This window comes from Hippoglossus stenolepis, chromosome 13, assembly GCF_022539355.2.
Source record: "Hippoglossus stenolepis isolate QCI-W04-F060 chromosome 13, HSTE1.2, whole genome shotgun sequence".
NCBI classification, from domain to species: Eukaryota; Metazoa; Chordata; class Actinopteri; order Pleuronectiformes; family Pleuronectidae; genus Hippoglossus; species Hippoglossus stenolepis.
In genome coordinates, this window is record NC_061495.1 from 18,148,432 (window position 1) to 18,172,890 (window position 24,459).

The following is a 24,459-nucleotide window of genomic DNA, read 5'->3' on the forward strand; positions in this document are numbered from 1 at the left end:
GTCATTGATCATACACAAGTCTTGTCCCATATCTGTACGTTTTCAAACACTTTCCTGATGCCATACATCATCCTGGGTGATTACATTTTGACACAGTCATTTGTTTACCGCAATCTTGCCCGCGTGTACTGTACTTCTGTGTACTTTGAGGGAAAATTCCTAATTGTTAAGCGACTTAGTTCAGTCACGCTGCAAACTTCATTCACGCTGCTAATTTCCAACTATTGCAAAGGACATTTTTAAACTGCCGCTACTTTGTTCCACTTTGCCCGAAGGAAATATGTGACACATTTTTCTTGCAAGTACAGTTTTCCTAGTAAACTATTTCCTTTTCAGATAGGTTCCCATGCATGACTTTTACATGTACTGCTTTTTTTCTTGAATTATATCAACAAGTACTCTTGGGTAAATTACTGCACCAATACACAGACTTGCATTTTTGTGTGGTACCATGTTTTCATAACTGGGGTCAAACACATGCAGCCCACCCAGTCTGTTGAAAGGCCTTTGTATCTAAAACATCATACATATCCTGTGGTGCCTTTTAATACCTATTAGGCTCCTAATGCTCATGTATTTCCGTCTTTCCTTTTTTCCCCCGACATAACCTTAATGAAAATCATCTTTCAGACATTACAAGCACAATGATTTGCAGTTAACCCATGCAAACAAGAGAAATAGTGGGCAAACTGTTGTGACATTCATTGTATATAATGAAATCTTAATATGGTGCATATTTAAGTGAAAGGTTAGCAACATAAAGGGCAAATGGATTGCCTGGCAATGAATTTTAAGCAGCTATTGATTTTACACTACAAGCTACCTCTTTCCCTGAATGATAATTTTGAAATGGCACACTGCTTATCTTAAAGCTGATCTGACACAACAGGACAACAGAAAGACAGAGAATATGAGGGAGAATGCGACACTGCTTCATAGACGTGTCTCCAGATCTGCCGGCTGATTGGACATATAAGGAAACGCAGGCGCTTCAAAGTTGACGTACGGAAGGTTCAAACATTTACAATTGTGCCGACTCATGAAACATTGCTTTAATTTCTGCAAAATGTGACACAAACTCCCTGCGAATCAGAGTTGTGTTAGTACACTTGTGGTTTTCTGCCACATCTTAAATAACAAACAAAAAACCCCACACACCTATACCCTGATTTAAATAGGATGCATTGCTTTTATGGCCTGTTTGACTTGGGGATAACTCCACTGCATCTTTACCTGAAGTGTTACACCAACTGTTGGATCTGGAAGAAAACGCACCGTGATGCACCACGGGGGTTAAATACATGTGCGAAGCTGCTGTTACTGTACATGAACTTGACCCTTCGGTTCGCTGGTGCGTTTCCTCCCTCTCTGCCTTCATCCCCCTTCCCCGTACTGTCCGAAAATTGAGATTGATGGAAAGTTGGAGAGTTCACGTTCCAGCTGGGCTGAGCTTTGTTCACTCCTCAGCGTCGTAAAAACGGTACAACCCTTAAACAAGCTGCTGTTCTGAAGTATGTGAACCATGTTTAAAGTTGACAGTAGCATCTTTATTGTCTGTGTCTAAAAGTCGATTTTTAGGTATTTGCCATTTTCCTCACACCATCTCAAATTCTTAAATGTAATTGGCTCTGGCAAAATTAAAGTTTTATTTTGTCTCTTTATCAAGAGCAAATTTTAATTCAGTAAGAATATTGAGGACACAGTGTTTGATATGTTCACCTGCTCATCTGCAAATTTTAAACTATAAAAAATAGTAAAATCTGTATTTATTTGTTTGTTATTAAGCAGCATTACACAAAAACCACTGCATGGATCACCACAAAACCTGGTGGAAGGATGTGTTATGGATCAGGGAAGAACCAATTCTTTAACATTGTGACATTGGGTGTTTTTGACATTCTCACCAAGAGAATATTTCATGGATCTAGATGAAAAGATTCGACATATTTAGGGGACTTGTATATCCATTAGTTTGTGAAATTTGGTGCGGCTTGATTGAATTTAAGGAGACTGTGAGGCCTCGGCGGAGATTTGTGCTCTTCTGAGTGCTTTTATAGTTTGAGTATTGCATTTGAAATGGAACGTAAGAAGACAACTGCTGAGATGAAGCACTGCACATGTAGTACGATATTACTGATATGATGATATCACTATTTCTGCTGGAGATCAGTGATTGCAGTTGTCACAGCCCGGCTCAAGGCTGGACAAAGAAGGCAGGACCACACATGATTTTTAACTAAAAAACGTTTATTCAAAGAAATGAAGAGGAAATTTAAATGCAGGAATCAAATTACAACTACACTCAAACACCGTGGAAGCCGTGAGGGAGAAGAAAGACGGGCTGAATCCTACAAGCTCATACAGAGCAGACAGACCAGGTGAGGTGAGTCACACTCCTCCTATCAGGCTGCTGCAGGGACAGGTCTGCTCAGGGAGGGCCGTCACACACTCAAACTTTCATTTGTACTTATGTGCAATATACGCTGCAATCTAAACCATTGCCTCGTGTTGTGTTATGCTGTTACACAACATATGAACAGTCACCCTGAGGAGATGCATCCGGCAAACTCCATATCCTCTCTCAAATCTCTCTTAAAGACACATGTTTACAGGTGAGCTTTCTCCTAGTTCTGATCTCGCCGTCTATTTTAATCATTTTATAATGTTTTATCTAATCTTGTTTTTACTCTTTTTCTCACGTATAACATTTTTTCATTTCTCCATCTGTGCTCTATTGCTGTGTGATCTTCAGATTGCTTTGAACTTGTGTCTTATTGTTTCCAACTGTTGTTTCCCTTAAATATTTTCATTTTTAACCTGTAAAGCAACCTGTATCTTTATTTTGAAAGGTGCTATAAGTTTATTATTATTATTATTATTATTATTATTATTATTATTATTACAACATTCTATGGACACGCTGTTTGTGCAAATACAAGCACCAGAGAGAGGACAAATTCGATGAGGCACATTTCCCCTCCCCCAGATATGGTGCACCTTGGACAGTGACTCATAAAAACAATCAGAAAATAGAAAAGTGTAAGTTATACAAATCTTGATGCCTGAATGAAAAGTGCAAATAGATTCCTCTAAACATGATGGTGCTTGCAGGAACAGTGTGTGTGTGGATGTGTTTGCCCACTGTTGGACAGCAGGTGTATGGAGCAGAAACAACTCAACTGGAATTACAGGTGCAGGGGGTAAAACATGCAGAATTTAATTTTGCCCGGATCTGATCTGATCTAACCCGGATCCCTGACGCGTGGAATCAACGATGCAACATCTCGAGCAGACCTGGAACATTTCAGCCAGCGATCTGCTCTTCAAAGGCTCCCACTGTCCCCTAGCTCCTCCCTCTCTGTACCGTGTGACAACAACAACTCATCCACAGAGCGGAGCTGCACTTTTCAGCTCATTTTCCTCCTGTCATTCCTCCTCCTATCTTTGATCATTGTCCCGCCGCTCGGCCCCCCCAAAAGCCCCTCACTCAGCACGCCTTTTTCTGCGCAGCTCTTTTCTACTTTCCCCCCCTAACTTATCCGAGGAGCTAAACTCTCGTGGATTCTTTCATTTCGGGGTGTCTCGCCAGGCTGGGTTTTTATACTTTGAACTTCGGCTACTCTCTTCCCCCTCCTGTAGGTGACCATGGCCGTACCGGCTGCTCTGATCCCACCAACTCCTCTGGTGCCGCTGCCTCCGATCTCGACTCCCTCCACCACCACGTCCCCGCCGTCGACAACTTCATCGCCGTCTCCATCCCTCGCGCCTCCATCCGGACCCGGGCAGAACCTGTTCAGGTCGGAGCTGCTCGCCACCGGCAGCCCGGGCATCCCGAACCCGAACGCGGCGCTGCCCCCCGGCAAACCCGTGTACTCGACCCCGTCGCCTGTTGAGAACATACCGCAAAACAACGAGTGCAAGATGGTCGAGTTGCGCGGTGCCAAAGTGGCCTCGTTCACCGTGGACGGCTGCGAGCTCATCTGCCTTCCGCAGGCGTTCGACCTGTTCCTGAAGCACCTGGTCGGGGGACTGCACACCGTCTACACCAAGCTGAAGCGGCTGGAGATCACGCCGGTGGTGTGCAATGTGGAGCAGGTCCGCATCCTCCGAGGGCTCGGCGCCATCCAGCCAGGGGTGAACCGCTGCAAACTCATCTCCAGGAAGGACTTCGAGACCCTGTACAACGACTGCACCAACGCGAGGTGAGTGCGAGAGCCGCGCGCGCGGCGGCGGTTTCATTTCGGGTTTTTGGGTTACACGTCTTTCCACGGAGAGCCGTGCGTAAAGGCGCAGCAGCAGCCAGAGAGGGGGAGACATTTTCCCTGCTTTTAAAACAAGTGGTTCCAGCGACATGATGCACTTATCAATCGATCGGTACAGTGGGTGCATGTGTGGATGTGTCGAACTGCATCCGAACATTAAGGGAACGAGCGGGGTTGGTTCCCTGCTGGAGGACAAGCAGGAGCCAGCGCGCAGCACCAGGGGGGAAAAGTTTAGTGAAAGTTTTTTTTTTAAACACGTGCGGGGCAAAGCTGTGCCATGATGGATAGCCTGTCTGCCTGCGAACAAATGAATCGATAATGTAGGCTACACCTCTGCTGAGTTTCACAATGCTGTAGAATAAACTTCAGGTGTAGAGCTGCCACTGCGAAGACACTTTGAGGAACAAGGAGCCTTGTCGTGTTTTTAACGAGCCACACTTTACTGCAATTACTCTTTAATTTAAGGCAACACCTGAAATTGAGTTTTATATAACTGAAATAAAAGGTTTTATCTCTTTGCCACAGAGTTGATATGATTTCAGTTTCATTTTTTTGTTTTAGAGTGAAAACAAACTCAGATTATTTTTAATAGAATTAGATGACACTTGATATTTTTGTACTAATCGTCGCAATGATAGCTACCATGCCATAAAGAAGTTATAATACACTCACACAAAAGAAAGACCACGTGCAGCCAGAAAACGAGAATATGCCTTGATATCTATAACACAAATGAATACACAGTAATTGAGATAAACATCTACACACAAACACGAATTATCTTATAACCTCATGTTGCCAGATGAAATATTTTCCACTTCATATGCTTTATTATGGAGTGATTTAAGTGGGGATCAATATTTGATTAAAAGCTATTTTTACTGTTCTGCTGCTGCTGGATCTGTGATGTATCGCCTAGTCTCACAGGATGGTTCAGCCTGGTCAAATTTACCATCTTACCTGTCACCATGATTGATTCCATATTGATCTACCCACCCAGAAATGAGCTGGAAATGCAAATCTGATGGGAAAAAGGCTCCACATCAGTTTGGAATAACAATAAACACTTTGAGACACTTATCAGTCTCAGTTTATTTTTTATTTTTTCTAGTTTAAAGCACACACTCTCTTGGAAAATGATTTCAACTTTTAGATGCACATTTAAGTATCACAAGCAGAACAAATAAAAGCACTAGTACAGAAATACACTGAAATTGATTCGCAAACTTAATTATAATTTTGCTCCATTAATATTCATATATATGATGAGGTTGGATACACTTCATCCTCCAGAATCACATGGTCAGAAAATGCAAAACCAAGTAATCAAACATTGAGAGAGATGTCATCAGAATGGGACATTTTAATTCTATTTATGTATAGTATTTTTTTTCTCACGTATTTCATGCATTTTAAATTGAATTATCCTGTAGTGCTTGCTGTCAGTAAACACACTCCCTCTTGTCTACACTCGTTATCCTTTATGTTCCATATTTCCACTCCAGTGGCATCCATCGTCTCAACAGCTCACCTGTGCACTTAGTTGCCTGAGCAGCATTTACATAAAGCATCAAGGTAGATAGATAGAAACATATTGTGGGGGGATCCTCCGCGAGAGCCCGGCGTGGGGGCTCCAGGTGACAAAGTATGTGGTTGAACTCTCCGGGTTGTCAATGGGGGGATGGCCGGCGATGGGGGTTAAAGGATAATGCAGTGCCTCGCGTCGCTTTAATGACGCTAAAGTGCTGGGCTATTACGGGCACATGGACAGGACTGTAATTGTCTCTGAAAGCAGCCAGGTTCTCCTGGTGCTGGGCTGAAATCAATCACTCAGACCTGGCCTGCTCGCCTGCCTGCCCCATTTGGAGAATTACATCATGGAACAGTGAGGCATCCGCTGGATAAAAGGCTTCTGTTACTTAGAATAAGTTGATTTTATTTGCTGGGATGTGTGTGTGTGTGTGCTTCACTCTGTCTTGTCATTGAATTGCTGCTGACAGAACGATCAGCTCTGAGCAAACAGGGCCCGGTTGTACCCTGCAGGTGAAAACAAGTCGCCTCTCCAGAGTCGTTGTTCCGTTTGGTGCCGACGACTTACTGTAAAGATAACAAGCGTCCGAGCTCGCCGGCTAAACCCGCTCTGGTTACACAACAACAGCCTGCTGCCTGAGATACTTTAGCTTTTCATCTCGCTCTGTTACCACAGTGTCAGTGCTCTCTTTACACCGTGGCAGAGTGGTAACAATGAGGTGGATAATACTCCTGTACAATGGGTCTTACTATTTCACATGCTGTTTTTTACCCTCCCACCATCTATTGTGCTAAAACAACACAACTCTCATTTTGCACACAGTGAGAATGTGAAAGGCATCACAGAGCAACGCTGCATCTCTTACCCTTAGTTGTTGGTAAATAAGAATTCATGTTGAGAAAAATTACTTTTACACACTTTTATATTGGGTGTTTGAACAGTTTGCATTTTGGCTTGACAACAGAAGCATATTTTTGTAATTACTGATAATTTTAAAATTAAAAGTAACATTCAATTCAAATTGCTTGACCCCTTCATTTTCATAAGGACTCTTGTGCCAGATTAGCAGTGTTCGCTCCTGCTCCCACACTGATCCAGGCTCAGTAATCTCCCCTACATTATGACTCTGGCCCTCCAGGAGCCCTCTGTTCCAGCTACTTGTTTTCCTTTTCATTTTCCCTGCGGTGGGATGGAAAAGGTTCTTATTGCTGTGTGACACTTGAACTCTCTGAAAGGTTATTATAACACGGGAGGGGGGGGCGGTGCAGAGATATCGCATATCTCTCATTGGTCCGCTTTGTGGAGGCAGGCTATCCGATGCTGGGGCGCAGAAATGCAGCAGTTAATTGACAATCATTGTCTACCCCTGAAGGTTAACCACACGCCCCAGACAATGTCCCACCACTGGGAATGGGACGGCTTTTCACTTACATGCCCTTCTTAAATAGATTTTCCCCGGCTCGGTTCAGTCAAACAGATCTGACTCTGAAACGTTACGAGTGACAGGTCACAGCGAAAACCACTTTTCTCCTCTTTTAATAAATATATCTAATTGATACTGATATGACAGCGAGTGTTACGAGAGCTATCACCCCTCTTGTTCTTACTTCAAGAGTGTTTATGCCTAAACACACATATTTGCAAATGACGGTAATTGTTTTGTTTAGCGCTCAGTGTGAGCTGCCACCGAGGGTGCCAGCTTGTCTCTCTCTCCCTCCTCTCCTCCGCTGAGCTCTCTTATAATATATTTGTTTTCTACAAGGCACGGATGTGTTTACAGGTACTCAGGGGAGATTTCTGGATTCCATTCAAATCATTCCCAGTCAGAGTGGGTGCTAAGATACCCGTCACCCAGCAACCACATCCAAGAGGGAGCTGGGGCGATAATAACTTCAAAAACAGAGTGACAGATGCCTGATTAGAGAGAGAGAGGGAGAGAAGGAGCGAGAGATAATGGTATACAAAGCTGTTTAAAATCCAAATCTATTCAAGTAGTTTTCTTGAAAGTCAAATTGGCCCCTCATATTGTGTGTTGTTTCTTTATTGAAGTAAAAAAACAAACATTTAAAGTTCTCTCGCTTTTTTATTTTTTCCACATTTTTAATCCGTCAGTGGGGCTCTGCTAAATTTGATTAGGTACAGTACATGTGCTCAAGTCAACTGTGCAGTTGGCAGATGGCGGCAAAGTGTTTTTTTTTCTTCTTCTTTTTTTTGTGCAAACAAATAGTCTCCTTGAAAATCAGAATTGCTTTATTGACTTGACATTCACTCGGCTGGAACGGGTGCAAATTAAAGCATTTTTTAAATAAAAGAAAACAAAACCCACACACCAGCTCGACTGGCAAACCTTACGTTAATTTTCCTTAAGACTTTCAAGATCGTATTTTCTTGTAGCTTATGATAAAGTACAGATTTCACTTGTTAAAGAGGCTTTGTCTGACACTGTCTAATGCCATTTGTGGATTTAGAGGCTATTTGCATGGCCTGTATTGTTAATTTGCCTGTCGGATGCATTAGTTGTCCGAGCCCCTGTCTTATTTGCATGCCTTTACTGGATCGACAGCAGCACTTTGAATCACCAATTAAACCCTGCACCAAAATGAAATGGTTGAAAATCGACGTCAGGTCTTTTCCTCACTGATCAGTGTATTAAAATGACCTATTTCTCCCCCACCATGCTGGATAATTAGCTTTGATTTTTTTTATAGACAACAGACTTAAGCTGTTTAAAATATATCCGTCAATATGACTTATCCTGCGTATTAAACCACATTTGTTAACAGTGATTTTTACCTTATGATTCCTCACTGGACGCTGATTGCCTGGCAGAGCAGCGATGGATTGTGGGTCACTTTGATTTCCGCTCCCCAGCCACCGCTCCACAGCTTGTCTTTACTCACGGGCTCCTTCACATTACAGCACATTTAGGGAGCGTAGCAAAAGTCAGTGACGCTCGCACCAGGATGTTAAATGCTACTGACAGAAGTTAGAGGGAGCAGATGAGATTTCCTGATTGTGGAAGGAATGCAGGATCCTTGCCTGGCTCTGTCTAATATGGTCACATAGAGAAATTGATTTTCTTCAGAAATTAATTAATTTTTCATATAGCCCAAAGCTGGAGTTTAAAAAAGAGTGCACACTTGCTAGTTTCCTATTTCCCCCCTTTTTTAAAGAATTATTGCCTAATCATATTAATACTTTTGCCCCAAGGATGAAAAGATAATTGTACAAATGCATTTGGAAATATGTATCACTGAGTATTTATGATTAAATTATGCAAATAACTCCGCTCCCATCCTTCGTGGGCCCAGATTGTCTAATTAGGATTGATATGGCGAATAGATGTTGGGGAATCTGAATACAAGCATGTCCAAAGAGCAGAAAATTGAAAATGACAAGGCTGGAATCCTTAAAAAGTCTGAGGGGTTTTTTTTTTCCCCTCCCCCCCCTTCCCTCTCTGTCTAATTCAGCGTGGCTGTATCAGGAGTTAATTTTCCCTGCCTTCATTTCTCGTCTGAGCTGACAGGAAAAGGAATCCATCAGGGAAGCAATCTCAGATGGGATTCCACAAATTTCCTCCACTTGTTTTTTGTCTGCCGCTTCATTTTCGTGGGGGCTATCGGGGATGAATCTTCTCCTGAGTAAACATGCAGATGTTATTTCTCCAGCGTCGATGTTTTTGGAGCTCTCCACTCAATACGCAGGACTCCTCCTTAATAATTGAAGTATATTAAGAAAGGAATGTCATCCAACAGAAAGTCCTTTGTACTTTTGGAATTTCAGCGAGGCAGCACACCACATACATAGTATAACCTTTTTTTTTAATGTACCGAACGTTACTGTATGTGGTTACACCTTAGAATTTAAAACGGTTCAAAAAGACTTCTTGTGTCAAGTTTAATAGGACAATGTTTGGAATTAGTGGTTGTAAATGGCAGTGTAGCAAAATTAAAAACTTAAAATATTCAAATTTAGCCTGTCAAATTAATTTCAAATGTCTCCAATTGAGTGCGTTATATTCGTATATAGTTACAAATCACAGTTGGACGTCCTCGCACACAGACACAGACAGACGCGCTGTACATCGTCTCGTTTGAGTCAATAGTTACATGTGATTTAACAACAGCCCCGGCTCAGCAGTACATCACAGAGAAGAAAACCAGGGAGGAAATGACATCGGTTTCCACTCGTCTCTTCTTCTGTTGTTAGCTTCAGATGAATGGCACAGCACAGGAACGGCTCCAGTGCCTCCAACAGTATCTATTAAAGGGGCTGATTGTTATCTAATCTTTACCTGACGCTAGCTGGAAAAGCCCTGAAGCTAATGACACTTGAGACTAGCAGCATATTCTGTGGTGGTACAAAGCAGCTGTTCAGTCAATACCTTCTGATGGAGGAAAAAAAAAAGAAGAAAACTAAGAAAACGGCCCCACAGCTATTTATGTGAAGTCTGAATTCACTGAGACGCCAGAAACACTTTTTTTCGCAGTCGGTTTGTTGCGTCGAATTAAAAACTAACAGTGTGCGTAAAGGGAGCTCCTGCAGACGAGACATGGATATTATCTCTAATGTCTGTTTTCTGAGTTTCAGACGGTCAGGTGTACAATTCCGGAATCAAAATATAAAAATATATGCGAAATAAAATCGGAATGAGTGAATATTTATATGCCAAAGTTAATAGTTTTTCATCCTCCTGGCAAATGTTTGTAAGCTCTGTACCTTCTAACACCACTTCCAGCCAAATCACCCGAGCCACACTCTTCTCTTATTACATTTATAGGTCATATCTTGATGACGAGTTCTGGCAACACAGCGTTTGACACTGATCGGCAGATTGTTCCAGATCTGTCGTTCAAACGCTGGTTAAAAAAAAAAATCACTCTAACCTTGCTAAACCTGCTCAATCAAAATCCACTCGTTAATCCTGAGGTGATTGTCAGATGACTATTTCTAAAATTAGAAAATCAAGAAATGCGTTATTTCCACGGTCGATATTTTATATATAGGGGGTATATATAGATTTTATTTGATCTCCTGTGCTGTGTGTGACTACATTATTTGTACAGTAGCTTGATTTTCCAGAGTAATTCCGGTTGTCAGCAGTTCTAAGAGGAGCAGGCGGCTCATTCGTTGTACTGTAAAATGATAAGGTCTGCAATTCTGGCTGTTATCCATGGAGATAGTCGCCACACCCAGGGCTGCTTCCTGACGGCACCGCACACCTGTAGAGGTTATGAGTGGGGTATCAATATCACCAGGTCAACACATTTTCATCTAACACTGACATCTCTCTTTGCCTTTCATGCTGTCTCTCTGCCTCTGTCTCTCCCCCTCTAAGCCTAGTGAGAATATCAGTGGGAGTCTTTATTGGTTGCAGCGCTTGGGTTTCTCTCCTCGTAGACTCAAATGTCACCGTCTCCCTGATGTTTCTTTAAAATCGCCTGTGCCACCACTTGCTGTGGCGCCCGGCTATTATTACCCTCCTCTTAAAGAGTGACAGTTGGGTCCTCGGAGACGTGACACAAACCTCTGGTGGATGGAGCTGTATAGTGCTGTGTCAAGTCAATGCTTGCAGCCAATCGGATGGCTCGGAGCATACCCCTGTACACCTGGTTCGCTGCTGGGTGATCGGAGCGGTCAGGAGTCAGTGCGTTTAAGTTCCGAAACGAACGCTGGTTTCTTCCACTTAAAGAAACCGTAGATCGTGTTGTTGGAGGCAAAAAAAAGGAACAATCCCTCAAACTGCGATCTCCAGTTGTCAGACTCTGACCATGCATGTGCTAATGCCTTGAAAGCAATGTGTTGTACCAGCGACTTGTGTATGTTCCTAGCAAATCCACACTAGTGCAGAAAATACAGTGAGACATGTTCTCTATGGAAATAAACATGGTTATGATAATAAAGGAGCCCTTGGCCGAAATGGTCTGTCCACATACATTAATCCCGTGTAACTTTCACATTAAGAGCGTGCGAGTCTTTGCTTGTGTGCAAGTGTGAGTTTGATGCTCAGTGAGAGAGAGAGGGAAAGAGAGAGAGAGAGGGAGAGCGAGAGAGAGAGAGTGCGTTTGTGAGTGTGTGAGAGAGAGAAGGAGAGGGAGAGTGTGAAAGAGAGAGAGACCCTTGCACAACTTCACATATGAATGGTCCTGTGTGAAAAGGGGGATGAATTGAGTCAAGCTGACATAGCATGCCAATAAGCTTTGTCTCATTTCCAATGCCGTATTCATTTGTGCCACAGAGAGATTTATTGCATGATTGACAATTATGAGAGGGTGACCTAGTTCTTTGTGATGGAACAAAAATGGTTTTCATCAGTTGCCTTTGCTTTCTTTTGCATTGTGTGTGTGTATGTGATGGGCCCTGGTAAAGAATAGGGATACCCTCCCTGCAATGAGATACTTTTTTTTCTTCTTCTGTTCTCCCCCCCCTCTCTCAACTATTGAAACTCATGCATTTTTCTAGTAATGGCTTCATATATTTTGCATAGAATCACATCATCCACTATGTCTGTTCCACAGCAGAAAAAATGAATTTCCTACCCCATTAAGCAATGTGAGCTGTCCAAATGGATCACGTTAAAGTGACATTTTTACGAATACTCTTCAATCTCTAACTGTTGTCTGGAAATAAAAAGAAAAGGAGGTAATTTTGCTATCTGTGAATACATATATATATATATATTATCTTTTTTCTGTTTTCTTTTACTGTACTATTTCAGCTCCATTATTGTTGTTACTTGATCGGCCAAATCACACTGACTGTCAGTAAAGAGCTTCCTTTGCGCCGTACATTTCCTGATACCTTTATTCCTTTATGGTTCACTCTACCTGTCTATTAAGCTGTGTGTGTGTGTGTGTGTGTGTGTGTGTGTGTGTGTGTGTGTGTGTGTGTGTGTGTGTGTGTGTGTGTGTGTGTGTGTGTGTGTGTGTGTGTGTGTGTGTGTGTGTGTGTGTGTGTGTGTGTGTGTGTGTGTGTGTGTGAGAGAGGGAGACAGTCTGCGTGCGCTCCAGTCAAGCTTAGATTACTACGACTGTGAGGAGAAAGTCTCCGCTCCTCCTGGGACTCCTGCTTGACTGGCCCCACAAATGATACAAGCCAGGGTTTAGTTGGGAGTTAATATCCTGCAAAATTGTCCTGCACAGCCTCGGCAGAATGTGGATGATTAAATGACACAAGCATATCAAAAACATTTTTCTCAGACTAGTGGCTGTTAAGTGTCGCGCTGGTGCAGCCCGTCTCCCAAGGTTACCATTAAAAAGAAAGCAATATTCAGTGGGAAGTGGGTGTCATTGAGCTTTGATTGTGTGTGCGCGTGTGTGTGTGTGTGTGTGCGTGTGTGTACCTGCTTTGGATGTTTTGTGTAATGCCCCGTTTGAGTGGTAATAATATCTCAATAGGATTTCAGGGTCTCATTGAGAGGTTTGGTAGAAGGTTGAGAGGACATATGCTAATTGTGCTTGAGAAGACTCGTCGCTCTCAGAAACATATCCCACTAGACTTTTCCTTGTACACTGGATGCCAGACTTCCCCCAGTGACAAAAAGGCTTGAGGCTCCAAAGCGATCTATTTTATCCTCTCTTTTTCAAAGGATGCGATGCTTTGTTTTAACCTCCGCAGGAAAGGAGATGAAAGGCAGTGTAATAAAGCCAAAAGGTCTTTCTGTAGTTATCAAATGGCCTTTCACTCCTGACCTTTAAGATGCCACAGTAGGAACTGGAGACAATGCTAGAAATACAGATCGGATTTCAGAGATCAAACGCGTCTTTGTGTAGTTTGCTCGCATCGGAGAAGAAAAAACAACCTTGTACAGCATACACCATCATTTGAATGTAGGGAAATAAAACCAAACATATTTGAGGAAAGAATGAACTGCCTTGTACACACCTGCACACATCCAACACTTACAAAGTTAAAGTATTGCAGTGTCTGGTGCAGCAGGATTCTGAGACATTGCTTGATTTCTAACATATGATCTCACATACTCCTGCCACAGCTGTGTGTGTGTGTGTGTGTGTGTGTGTGTGTGTGTGTGTGTGTGTGTGTGTGTGTGTGTGTGTGTGTGTGTGTGTGTGTGTGTGTGTGTGTGTGTGTGTGTGTGTGTGTGTGTGTGTGTTTCATTCAAACCCCAAGACCAATGACATTAAAAGATATAATATGTAACAATTCTTCATTAAAATCTCTAGTAACGACTACACTTTTTGTTACATTGGCTTGTGGACTTGCAGTATCCAAAATGTTTCCAACAACGTTCAAACCCAGAGAAATTCCCAATTTTATTCAAGGTAACGGGATGTTTCATTTTGGTTGTCTTTTTAATGCGTCCTATCCGCTTTAGGTAACATTCATACTATACATTTTTCGTTCGAAAATGGCATTGAACACACGCAATTTTAATTGAGTATCCATGTTGCGTTCTACATCAGCAGCTGAGGCTAATGCTGGTTGATTTCTTCCGGAACGGGGTCATGTGATAGGAGCCTGACGAATCAGCGATGGCTACATGATTTGCGCCGGATTTGCTCCAGGTAGATTTTTATCAGCAATGGTAGTAAAGACAACAACTCCCATGATCCCACACTGCTTCACGATGTCATCAAACTACGTCTTTTGTTATTGCTTTGATTGAGACCCCTAGTGGCCGAATTTACCTACGGCACGTTTGATAGAAACCTATTTACAAACCTGTGCTATTTGCTTCTCCTGTTGCTACATGTTATGTAGATTGATATTTTTCAGCTGCTCTCTAAAAAGCCTGTCATGGTGCATAATTATAGAGAGCAAACCAAAGACTCTCAGAGCTTTAGATGAAGTGGGCCTTTGGCTATAAGGTCACAAGTCTACTGTGCTTCTATTAGTAGCACTCGGTGAACCCATTGAGACTCAGGCACCCTTTAAAAACATACCAAGACCTAAAGATTGTTTAAAGACAGCCTCAAAGGGTTTTTTGAAAACCTTCATGTTCACTTTGTTGTCTGATACAGATAAAAACATGAATTAAAAAATCCAGGGCCAATTGAATAAAAACAGAGCCTGAACCTTTTCTTTCATTATTTTAAACTATTGATTAACATTAGCGCAAATTACAATATAAGCCAAAAGTGTAAGCTCTCAAATAGTTTTTATTTCATGTGTCTATCTGCCTCAGAGGCTGAGGAAATAAAGGGTTTAGTGACCCTGTAACAGCTGCATTGTCAAGCAGGTCAATCTTTACCTCTGGCTTGTAGTAATACTGGCTCTTACTCGCTAAAATCCTCCTCCCTCTCCTCCTCGTCTCTCATCCACTGAACCCGCCAGTGGCTCAGAAGTCAAAGTCTGCGTCTTATAAGTCGTCGTCATTGTTCTTTTCATCCAAGTCACTTTTAAAGTCACTCGCTCAGGGTGTCAGCCACAGTCTGAACTGCATCTTAAAAAACGGTTGTTTGTGGGATAAAAGTGCCAAAAAACAAACTAAATGCATTTCCCATAGATTTGCCGCAGCACCATGTGTCTTGAACCGAATCACATTATATAAAACTCTACATCACATCTGACTCTGTATGGTTAATGGACTTTATTTACTGTATATGGTGTTTTCCCAGTCTTATAGACCACTCAAAGCACTTTACAGTATAAGTCACATTCCTCTCTTCATTCATAAAGTTCTTCCATATGCATTGCTTTTATTATCTCACACCATTCATACACTGTCTGCAATTTGTTGGAGCAATTTTGGCAAGGACACTTGGAAATGCAGCCTGGAAGAGCCGGAAGGTGGTGGTTCGAATCCCCAGCCCCTCCAGGCTGACCTAACCTCTGAGGACGTTGCATATGGCCATTGTTGTACACGTTGTAGTTAATAGTTGAGTTATGTGAAAGGTTCAGGATCAGGTTATTCAAAATGACAAGCTGCTGCGCTGTAATGACAGGCCTACAACGCCCAGCAGCCCGTTTTATCAATCACATCCATAGACGGGCTGAATAAAGACGGCTAATCATGCCCTTAGATGTAGAATGTTATCAGGGTGCATGATGGCACCCAGCATTCCTGTCATTCTCGAGATTCTGCAGAGCAGCACTTACACTTGGTGGAGCTGAGTGTTGGTGCCTGTGGACCCCGAAGGGCTCAGTGTGAGAGGCCCAGTCGAGGCCCCCGCTGGGCCAGGCCTGTTGACAGTTCCTTGGCACTGTTGTCTCAGCAGGAAGACATCAGTTGGAGCAACAGCGAGTCTGTGGATGAAGGCCGTCTGGTCAGCAGCGAGAATGGAGTTGGAGAAGATTAGGCTTCACCCACAGGTCATTGTGTTCACAGAGCAGGCCCGAGCCCGTCGGCCTCAGTATTGTTAACGGGAAAGGTCAGGTCCAACAACCAGGCTAAGCCTATTAAACAACCCGCACAGCTTCTTCCTTAAAACCTGACTGTGCTTTCTCTTAACTACCGAGCAGGGGAAAAACTCTGCTTTGAACAGCTGAGGTCGGCCATATCCTGATGTGAATTGGAGACCACAACTAATTGAAAATAATATTACTGTATGAAAGCATTGCAATCACGCTTCCTTATAATGCCAGACAGCGATTTTATAATGCGCACTTCATTCTTTAAAGTGCTGCTAATTGTTTCACAGAGCCCTCCAGTCGGTATGCTGTGCAGTGTGTGTGCCAGGCTGCCGGAGGTTTGCTCTGACAGATCCTACCAGTGTCGAACAAATCCTCACATTTATATCCTCTCAGTACTAAATGCTTATGTGGCGCATTCATAAGGTCGTCTGAGCCCCAACACACTCCCATAAGTCTCCTTTAGCTGTAGTGATGGCTGGTGTCAGGGATGTCTGCTGAATGAAAGGAAACACAGGCAGATAGCGTTTGATCCGTGATGGAGATGAGTCCACATAGGAGTAGAGCTAGTGATTAATAATGGTGCATCTGGGTAAAAAGGATGTCATCCCCTGGACGTCTAATGAAAGCTCTTGAACATATCTGGGTGAGGCGATATGTTGACAGTGGATGATGCAAATGAGGCTAAATGTGAGAGGAAACCTGAAATGAATCACCCCTCTGTCTCTGTGGCGTTTGCATGTGCGAGTGTGTGCACACGCCTGTGTGTGTGTGTGTGTGTGTGTGCCCCGACCAGCAGCCGTTTACGCTGTACAAAGCTCGGTGTGACACTCTCCCTCCTTTGTCTCAAACTGCTAACTGTATTTAATTTCACATCTTATCGGGCCGGGCTTTGTCTGTCTGTGAGTCTCAGCACAGTGGAGGCGACCCCCGGAGATAAACTCTGTCAGGCTCTGGGGTGATTTATTAAATTCTGATTTCTGTGAAGGACTTTAATGTCGAGGGGGTGGGAGTAGCGGGAGGGTGGACGGGGTGTTGGCGGCAGGGAGGGGGTGGCGGGAGAAAATATGTCGCAGGTGTCTCTGCCAGCTCCGGGCACTGTTCTCTCTCCATTACCAGCATTGTTAGGTATAGAGAGGCAGGAGAAAAGAGAGAAGTAGGAATCTATGCTGAATTTCCTGTCTTTGTTGTGGCAGTGGGCTTGTTTTTTCCCTCTGTTCCAGGCCAGAACAGCGGTATCAAATCTCACTTGTTTGGACTGGAGATAGCGAGCGCGGAGTGCGGAACGCGGGTCAGTTTCATCGAGGGCTCCGCCAGGCTCGGGTGAACGGTTATATTTCCATGCTAATCTTCCTCATGACACCTGAATGTGGCTCTGACCCTCTACCCAAATCTATTAGGTAAATCCTCTGACCCCACCGGCCTCCTTATCCCCCTCCATATTCGAATAAAGCCCGATGTCGAGACTTGTGTGACATTTTTTTTGACGGGTTCAGCAGATTTTTCCGGGCAGCTATTACAGCCTACCTGGACCCGCTGCTCGGTTCTTTAAGCCATCATCTTAAGCACATGTCAGTTGTGACGGTGCCAGAGCTCCACATGTTAAATTTAACATCATTTTATTCATCTCGAATGCATCAGTTCCACCCACTTGAAATCTATTTTACATTTCTCTTTCATATCACTTTTAATCTAAAATGATGCGTTATCGTGCGCGGATCTCGGAGGAGGGGATCAAATAATGACTGCCGCTGGTGCGTGGTGAACTGTTCTTGAACGTAATTCGGTCCCATACATTATAAAACACGCTGTAACGGTAAGTCACAAGGTGTTTTGCATTCGACCCTTCCCTTTTCCAGGATTGTTTTTTTTTCTTTAAGCAGAGCTGTAGAGGTGATGCGTTGCTTCCTGTGAAGCAGTCTGATCAAAGTTAATATTGGCGAGGGGGCTTCGCTGGTTCTCGTCTCCCACCCGTTACTCCGCCAAAGGAGTCGTTTCTCTCTGACACCTCAATTCTGATAAAGAGTTGCGGATTCCATATATTTATTTATTGCTCGCATTGAAGAAGTTAATAGACGGCCGTGGGCTGCGAAGCGTGAAGGGCTGCATGGGACGGGACTTCTTGTCTTAGATGCAGAAGTATAGAACGCATACATCAAACCACACAGGTGTGCAACTTGCACAACTTCCCACACACAAACACACACCGACGCTCTATATCAAATAGTTTACCCCCTGTCTTTCTCTCGCCTCCCATTTTTCTTTTCAAAACATGGCGTCTCCCACTCTCGGAGTAAATCAAACCTAGACGACGACTTTACAAACTCTCAACATTCCAACTTTTTACAGAATTAAACACTCGGAGCCCAACAACATCATTTTAAATACACTTTCTGTCTTGCAGAGGCAGAGTTTGTTTGACCTAGTATGCAAACCCTGGTTAGCAGGTTTGATTGAGTGGGGCCACGGATCTTAGGGCCGGCTCCTCTGATACCTACGTCTCCCTGTCTCTATTGTTCTCTGCAAGTCAGCATCTTTTGTCTTTGCCACTGATTTGTCTTTTGATCTGTGCGAGTGATTTATCTGCATGGAATCGTTTTTCTCTCCGTTCCCCCTCAGGAAATTTGGAATGAGGCTGGCCTAACCTTGCCAGGGCCAAAACAAAGCCCGAGAGCTGATCTCATGTATTTTGATGCTTTTTGTGAAAACGACACACAGCTCACAGGTATGAAAAAGAGAGAGAGAGAGAGAGATAGAGAGCGTAAAAAATGCACACCAATTGTGTCCCTTGTTTTGTGTTTCTCTCCAACAGATGCAAGTAATTCAAGCACTATTTGCATGTCGAAGTGACATGTTTTTCAAACTCAAAATTATTAAATGGAGCAAGTGGATAGCAAGTGGATACTTTTCATGCAGGTTTATAGACCGCTGCGTACGAAGGCCCCAGGGAGCGTTAACCCTGCTCGGTGGGGCTGAGGTCTCCAGGTAGGGCCGACGGAACGGGGACCCTGATGTCTTCCGACTGCAACAGTTTTTCCTCTGTTTGCCTGGTTAAAAAACGCCAGAGGTTGGGGGGATCGGAGTTGACAACCCTGAGGGGATTGGAGCTGTTTGCCTTGTGTGCGTTTTTTTTTCTTCTCCTCCCGCCCTCATGTGCAGCTGTTATATCCTCCTCCCTCCTCCTACCAGCTGCCAGGGAGAGAGAGACACACACAGAAAGAAAGAAAGAGGGAAGAGGTGAGAGGGAATGGTGTGGGGAGGTGGGGGGGAATAAACACAACCACTCAACACCTGCTGGCCGGTGAAGAGAAAAGGTGTGTGCGAGGGAGAGGAGGGAGGCGCAGAGATAGGTGGTTAGGGAGAAGCGACCCGAGTACAAAAGCCTGAGAATGTGTTAATGTGGGAGTGGGGATATTGAAAAAACAAAGATTACAGGAGAGACAGGTGGGGGGATATGCAGGTAGGCTACAGTATCACACTCCAAACCTTGGGTACTCTAAATGTTCCCTCATGCACAAAGTCCGCCTATCTGCACTTGCAATCTTTGAGAAAATATAAATAGGCATCTTTGTTTCAAAGGCAGACGTCTCATTGCTCCAGATGTTTACATGCTTTCATCAACATTGTTTTGGGGTTGAGGCCCAGCGTGTTTGTCTGAGATCTCTGCGAGAGGAAACTTTTTCTTTTTTTTTTTCTTTTTCCTCGGCAACGCTAATTATTTTTCCATCACCGCTCCGTCACCGGCGAGAACTCTTTATGTCCACTTTGCCTCTCGGGCAGCAAACAGAGCACGTAACACTAGGAAAAGCGTGAAGCCGTTGTGAGAGTGTTTGCACAATTAATGTTGCGGAGATAGCTTTCTCCCTCCAACAATCTGCCCTGTGAATTTAACAAATACTGAAGCGCGATACCATTGGAGACGCCCGCGATAAGATCAGCACTGAAAGTTTTTGTTGCATGCGAAGGTATTTGATTCCTGTCCAAAATATGCATATGTATTTAAATCAAACCAAGTGAGCAATCTCTTTAATCAGCCATTTTCTCTGTATCAGAGAAGTGCAGAGTTCCCCTCCTGTTCCGTTTGGGACCAAATTGTCAATTGGCTGACATTATCTAAACAAGAAATATTAAAACTAATTAAAGAAATGTCTCTGTAAAATCTTGATAAGGCTGTGGTTATTTTTTTGTCTCTCTCTCTCTCTCTCTCTCTCTCTCTCTCTCTCTCTCTCTCTCTCTCTCTGTGTCTGACTGCTGCTCTGTTAGGAGACTTGCCACAGGCTTGTCTGAGCAGAGGAAGTTATGAAACTCCTGCTGCCATATCATTTGCACAAGGAAGTTTCAGCCTGTTCCTCTGGCTCTGTTGACTGGAGTCCATAAAACAGCTTTATTAAAAATGACACCATTCCATGTATTTGCTCAGTGGCTGCTCATCTAGATTAGGTCACATGTTGCTGTGTAGTGCAGCCAACAATAGCCAGGGTTTATGACAGATAGCAGCTGTCTGCGCTGACTGCGTGGTGATAATATATTGCATATTGTACATCTCTAAATCTGCAGCCGTCCCAATGAGATAATCTGCTTCTGTTTTCAGCAGAAAACTGTCTCGACCACAATTCAAAAAGCAAGTCAGCGCTGTTCCAATTTCCTGTAACCAACTGCACATGATAGTAAATCATGAAGCCGAAGTGACACGGAGAGCGCTGCACTCAAACAGCATTTGAGGCTTGTTCTGCAGGATTTGATGTAACACGGTTACTTTGCATTGCACAAGCTGGACGCTCGAGTCAAATGCTCCGATGAGGAAATAACCCCCCCCCCGTTTCTCAACCAAAGCGCTTGATAAAAAAGGCCCAAAATCTGTACCACCGAGATAACGCAACGCATATCGAGTGTCTGCAACGTATGTTTGTGTGCGCTTAGTGGAGTGCTTGTGTGTGCATGCCCATGGATGTATAACACAACACCACAGAGGGAACACAGAAAGGGAGGGGTGAGCGTTCAGAATTATGTTGCCTCCTGTTTAGCTTTTCCCAGAGCCCCAGGCGACTGGAAAGCATCAAGGACACCTGGGTGCGACTTTATTAAAGTATGAAATGAGAGGTCAGTGACGCGACGGTCCCACACATGACATCCTGCTGCTGGCCCTTTCTTCCCTGCCTCCTCCCCTCAACCCAGGGCTGTGATGACTCCTCTATGAAAGTCTGTTTCATTAATCCCCCTGAGGGACCCCTCAACTGCTCTTTCTGCCGCTGATACAAATTTAATTCCTGATAGGTCTGTTAGATGGAAGCCGCGTCTATCAAGGCTTTTAATTAATGTGGCACTACTCTCGGTGTATCGCAGTGTTTATCTGAAATTCATGACCAGGGCGAGGACGGACGGGATTGTTCGAAGATGGCTTGTTTTCCATTTTTGGTTGAAATGTGAATTTTAATTAGACACGGTTGTTACTCTGAAGGGTTGTAAAAGGGGGCTCTGTGCTGCTTGTTACAGGGAGGCGTGTGTGCGTGTGTGTGTGTGTGTGTGTGTGTGTGTGTGTGTGTGTGTGTGTGTGTGTGTGTGTGTGTGTGTGTGTGTGTGTGTGTGTGTGTGTGTGTGTGTGTGTGTGTGTGTGTGTGTGTGTGTGTGTGTGTGTGTGCAGGCTTTATCTATTCACACACTGTCACACCCTGCCCAGGTGTTTATTTTTCCTTATTAATGCTCCAGTATTTTGAAGGAAAACAATGTCGTGGAAAGGTTCAGGAAACTACCTACTAGTGCAGGTGACTCAATTCTTTGTGCTTCACCGTAAATCCACAGGCTGACAATGTGCTGGCCCCCGACAACTGTTTGTATTGCCCGGCTATTTCCAGCCTTCATAGCTGTACAGTATCGTCGTCAGCCTCTTATCATGGCAGCCACAGCCCTTTGTGACACACTGACACCTCAATGCTGCATGTGCTTGTGTATCTGCGGTGCATCTGTTTGCATGCTCACAATCCATGTTGGCAAATCACATTAATGCATATGCATAGTTTTTTATCCATGCTTGTTTTTATGTCGAGCTGTTTATCTAAGGAAAAGATTGAAGTGACAACGCTCATAAACTCCCTTTTATTTTTTTTGCCCCTCGTTTGCAGGCTTGCACCTCAGCGTGTGGGAAGTGTCACAGAGAAAGTAGAGATCATGAAAAAGCCCGTCTCCAGCCCGCAGCCTCGCTCTAATAGCGAGGACGGCGCCTTGAGATGCTTCCTGATGGAAGATTATCATTTGCCCTGCACACTTGTTAGTACCATCCGCGTCCCGTGAATTTCACCCGTGCTGGGGCTAATTTGTATGCTGTCCTTAATGGTTGTGTTTGGGTTAGTTCTGAGTAGCACAAAGCCTTTAATTGTGAGGTTTAACATTTTGCAATTAAAATCTCCCCTCATTGCTCTGAGGAATGAATGAGCCGCCTTTGATGTGCTTTAATCAGCCAAGATGTATTGTAGTTCAAGATGCATAAAGATGCCAGATACATTTCTGATTTTAAATTGACACACTCCTCCACCTTTGAAGATGCTAGTTTTTCTTTTTTTTCTCTCTCTCTCCCCCCCCCGCTGGCTTAAAGCAGCGAAAGCTCAGTCCCTTGAACCCCACTGTCACATTCTGGGGCGCAGATCTCTATCTACCATTCTAAAGTGGCCAAACAGGATTAGGAAGAGGAGCGCTTCTATTTTACCAAGACCAAGGAAGCATACACAATGATTCACCAGAGCCTGACTAAAGATCTTAGATGCTCACTGTGACTGTATCGGCTGTTATTTTCTCACCTGTTCGAGGAGCTTTTAGAGATCCCTCTGTAAGACATGCTGATGTGATCAAAAGAGCATTTTTCAAAAGCACGGGACCAGCGCAAATTCTTATTTAGATAGATTTCATTTTTCCATGTGTGTTTTATTTTTTCTTTAGTACCATTAGCAAATGCTCCAGATAATTATGTCTCTCTCTCTCTCCAGAGGTATCCTTGTTTTGCTGTATTGTTGCTGAACAAAAAACCTCATTAAGATCATAGGGGGGGAAAAAAACAGAAAAATATATTCTTATTAGAGAAAAAGAGGTGGCAGTTTGATGAGGGCTGATTGGGAGCATCTGGAGGCTGTTTTCAGAGGACGTACCCTGAGTGAGCAACCCTGGCATTTAAGTGCGGCCTGCGCTCCTAGAAACTAAAAATCTCCCAGCAAGCAAATTAACGGGAGCAGGGATTTGGTAATAATGGAGGTTCTCGGCTTTTGTTTCACCGTGACAGATGGACAGTGTGTGCTCAAATTGAATTTGGCTTTAATTGCATTGTGGCGTTTATAATTTATCTGCTCCACAGATTTTGTTTACAGGTTTATGGGGTCTTGAAGTGCGTGTTTGTTCTCTTTCCCTCTCTTCTACTTTTCCCCCTCGTTTTTCGCTGTCCTCGTTCTGTGTGCGTGCGTGTGTGTGTGTGTGTGTGTATGTGTGTGTACGGTGTCGGCCAGATCCTTTTTCATCCTCCACTACAGCAGGATAAAGGACACTGTAATTCTCTGAGAGTGTGGTGTTCATTACCGTAGCAGTTTGCCCTCCAGGGTGAATGTGTTCAATAAGCGAGATTGTCTTTTTTCCAATATACACTTAAACGGTATAAGATTGCAAATGTAAGCTCCGTAGTGCCCGTCTGCTCCAATGCTCAATGTTCAAATCATTTGGATCACTTGGATAGGTGAACACAATATAATCCAATATTTCTCCTTTTGAATAACTCCTGCACAAGCACACAAGGACACACGTTAGCGGCAGACGAGGGGGCACACTGGCACGCACAAGTACTGTACATGCACACTGAAGGATCCATTTAGATGCCATGTACGAGAGAAAAGAGCCGACTTGAGTAATCCATGGGTTCCTGTGTAATTCTACATATACTGAATGTTGAAGTGCTCCCATGTTAAGGTGCATGACTGGTTGCTTCTATCCTTTTAATGCACATTGAGGCAGATCCTTTAGGAGCAGACAAAGGTTTATTTGTATTTCTTCAGAGAAAAGGACGAAGTATAATATATCCGGCCTGACATGCCAAGCTTGACATGCGACAGAGTGATTACTCAACTCTCATTCTGGACACGTATATAAAGCCAGTGCTTTGTCTCATTAATTTGTGCAGTATTTTAGCTTTCTCTCTCTCTCTCTCTCTCTCTTTTCCTGTGCACAGACCTCGTGCAGCATCTCGCAGTGGTGATAAAGATTATATGCTTGTCTCCTGCTCCATCTAGCTCTCCTCTCCTCTCCTTATCCTAGCCTCTGCCACCCTCTAATTGATGCACCCCTGCCAATTTACACTTCAGCCCTGGCGCTGACCCCTATTAA

General features: G+C 43.7%; 1 protein-coding gene across 14 annotated transcripts in view; it reads left to right on the forward strand.

Annotated features, from left to right (window-relative positions):
• The first annotated feature begins 3,341 nt into the window (after positions 1-3,341).
• The window catches only part of dachd (dachshund d), a 93,775-nt gene continuing 72,657 nt past the window's right edge, over positions 3,342-24,459 (forward strand). For 3 of the 14 annotated variants that reach the window (XM_047342592.1, XM_047342597.1, XM_035174529.2), the window contains exon 1: positions 3,345-4,202. In XM_047342592.1, coding sequence (XP_047198548.1) covers positions 3,646-4,202 — 557 coding nt within the window. In that variant the 5' untranslated portion in view covers positions 3,345-3,645. Of the gene's footprint in view, positions 4,203-24,459 lie in introns of all 14 variants that reach the window. The other 11 variants (XM_047342593.1, XM_047342603.1, XM_047342604.1 and 8 more) reach the window with 6 other exon arrangements.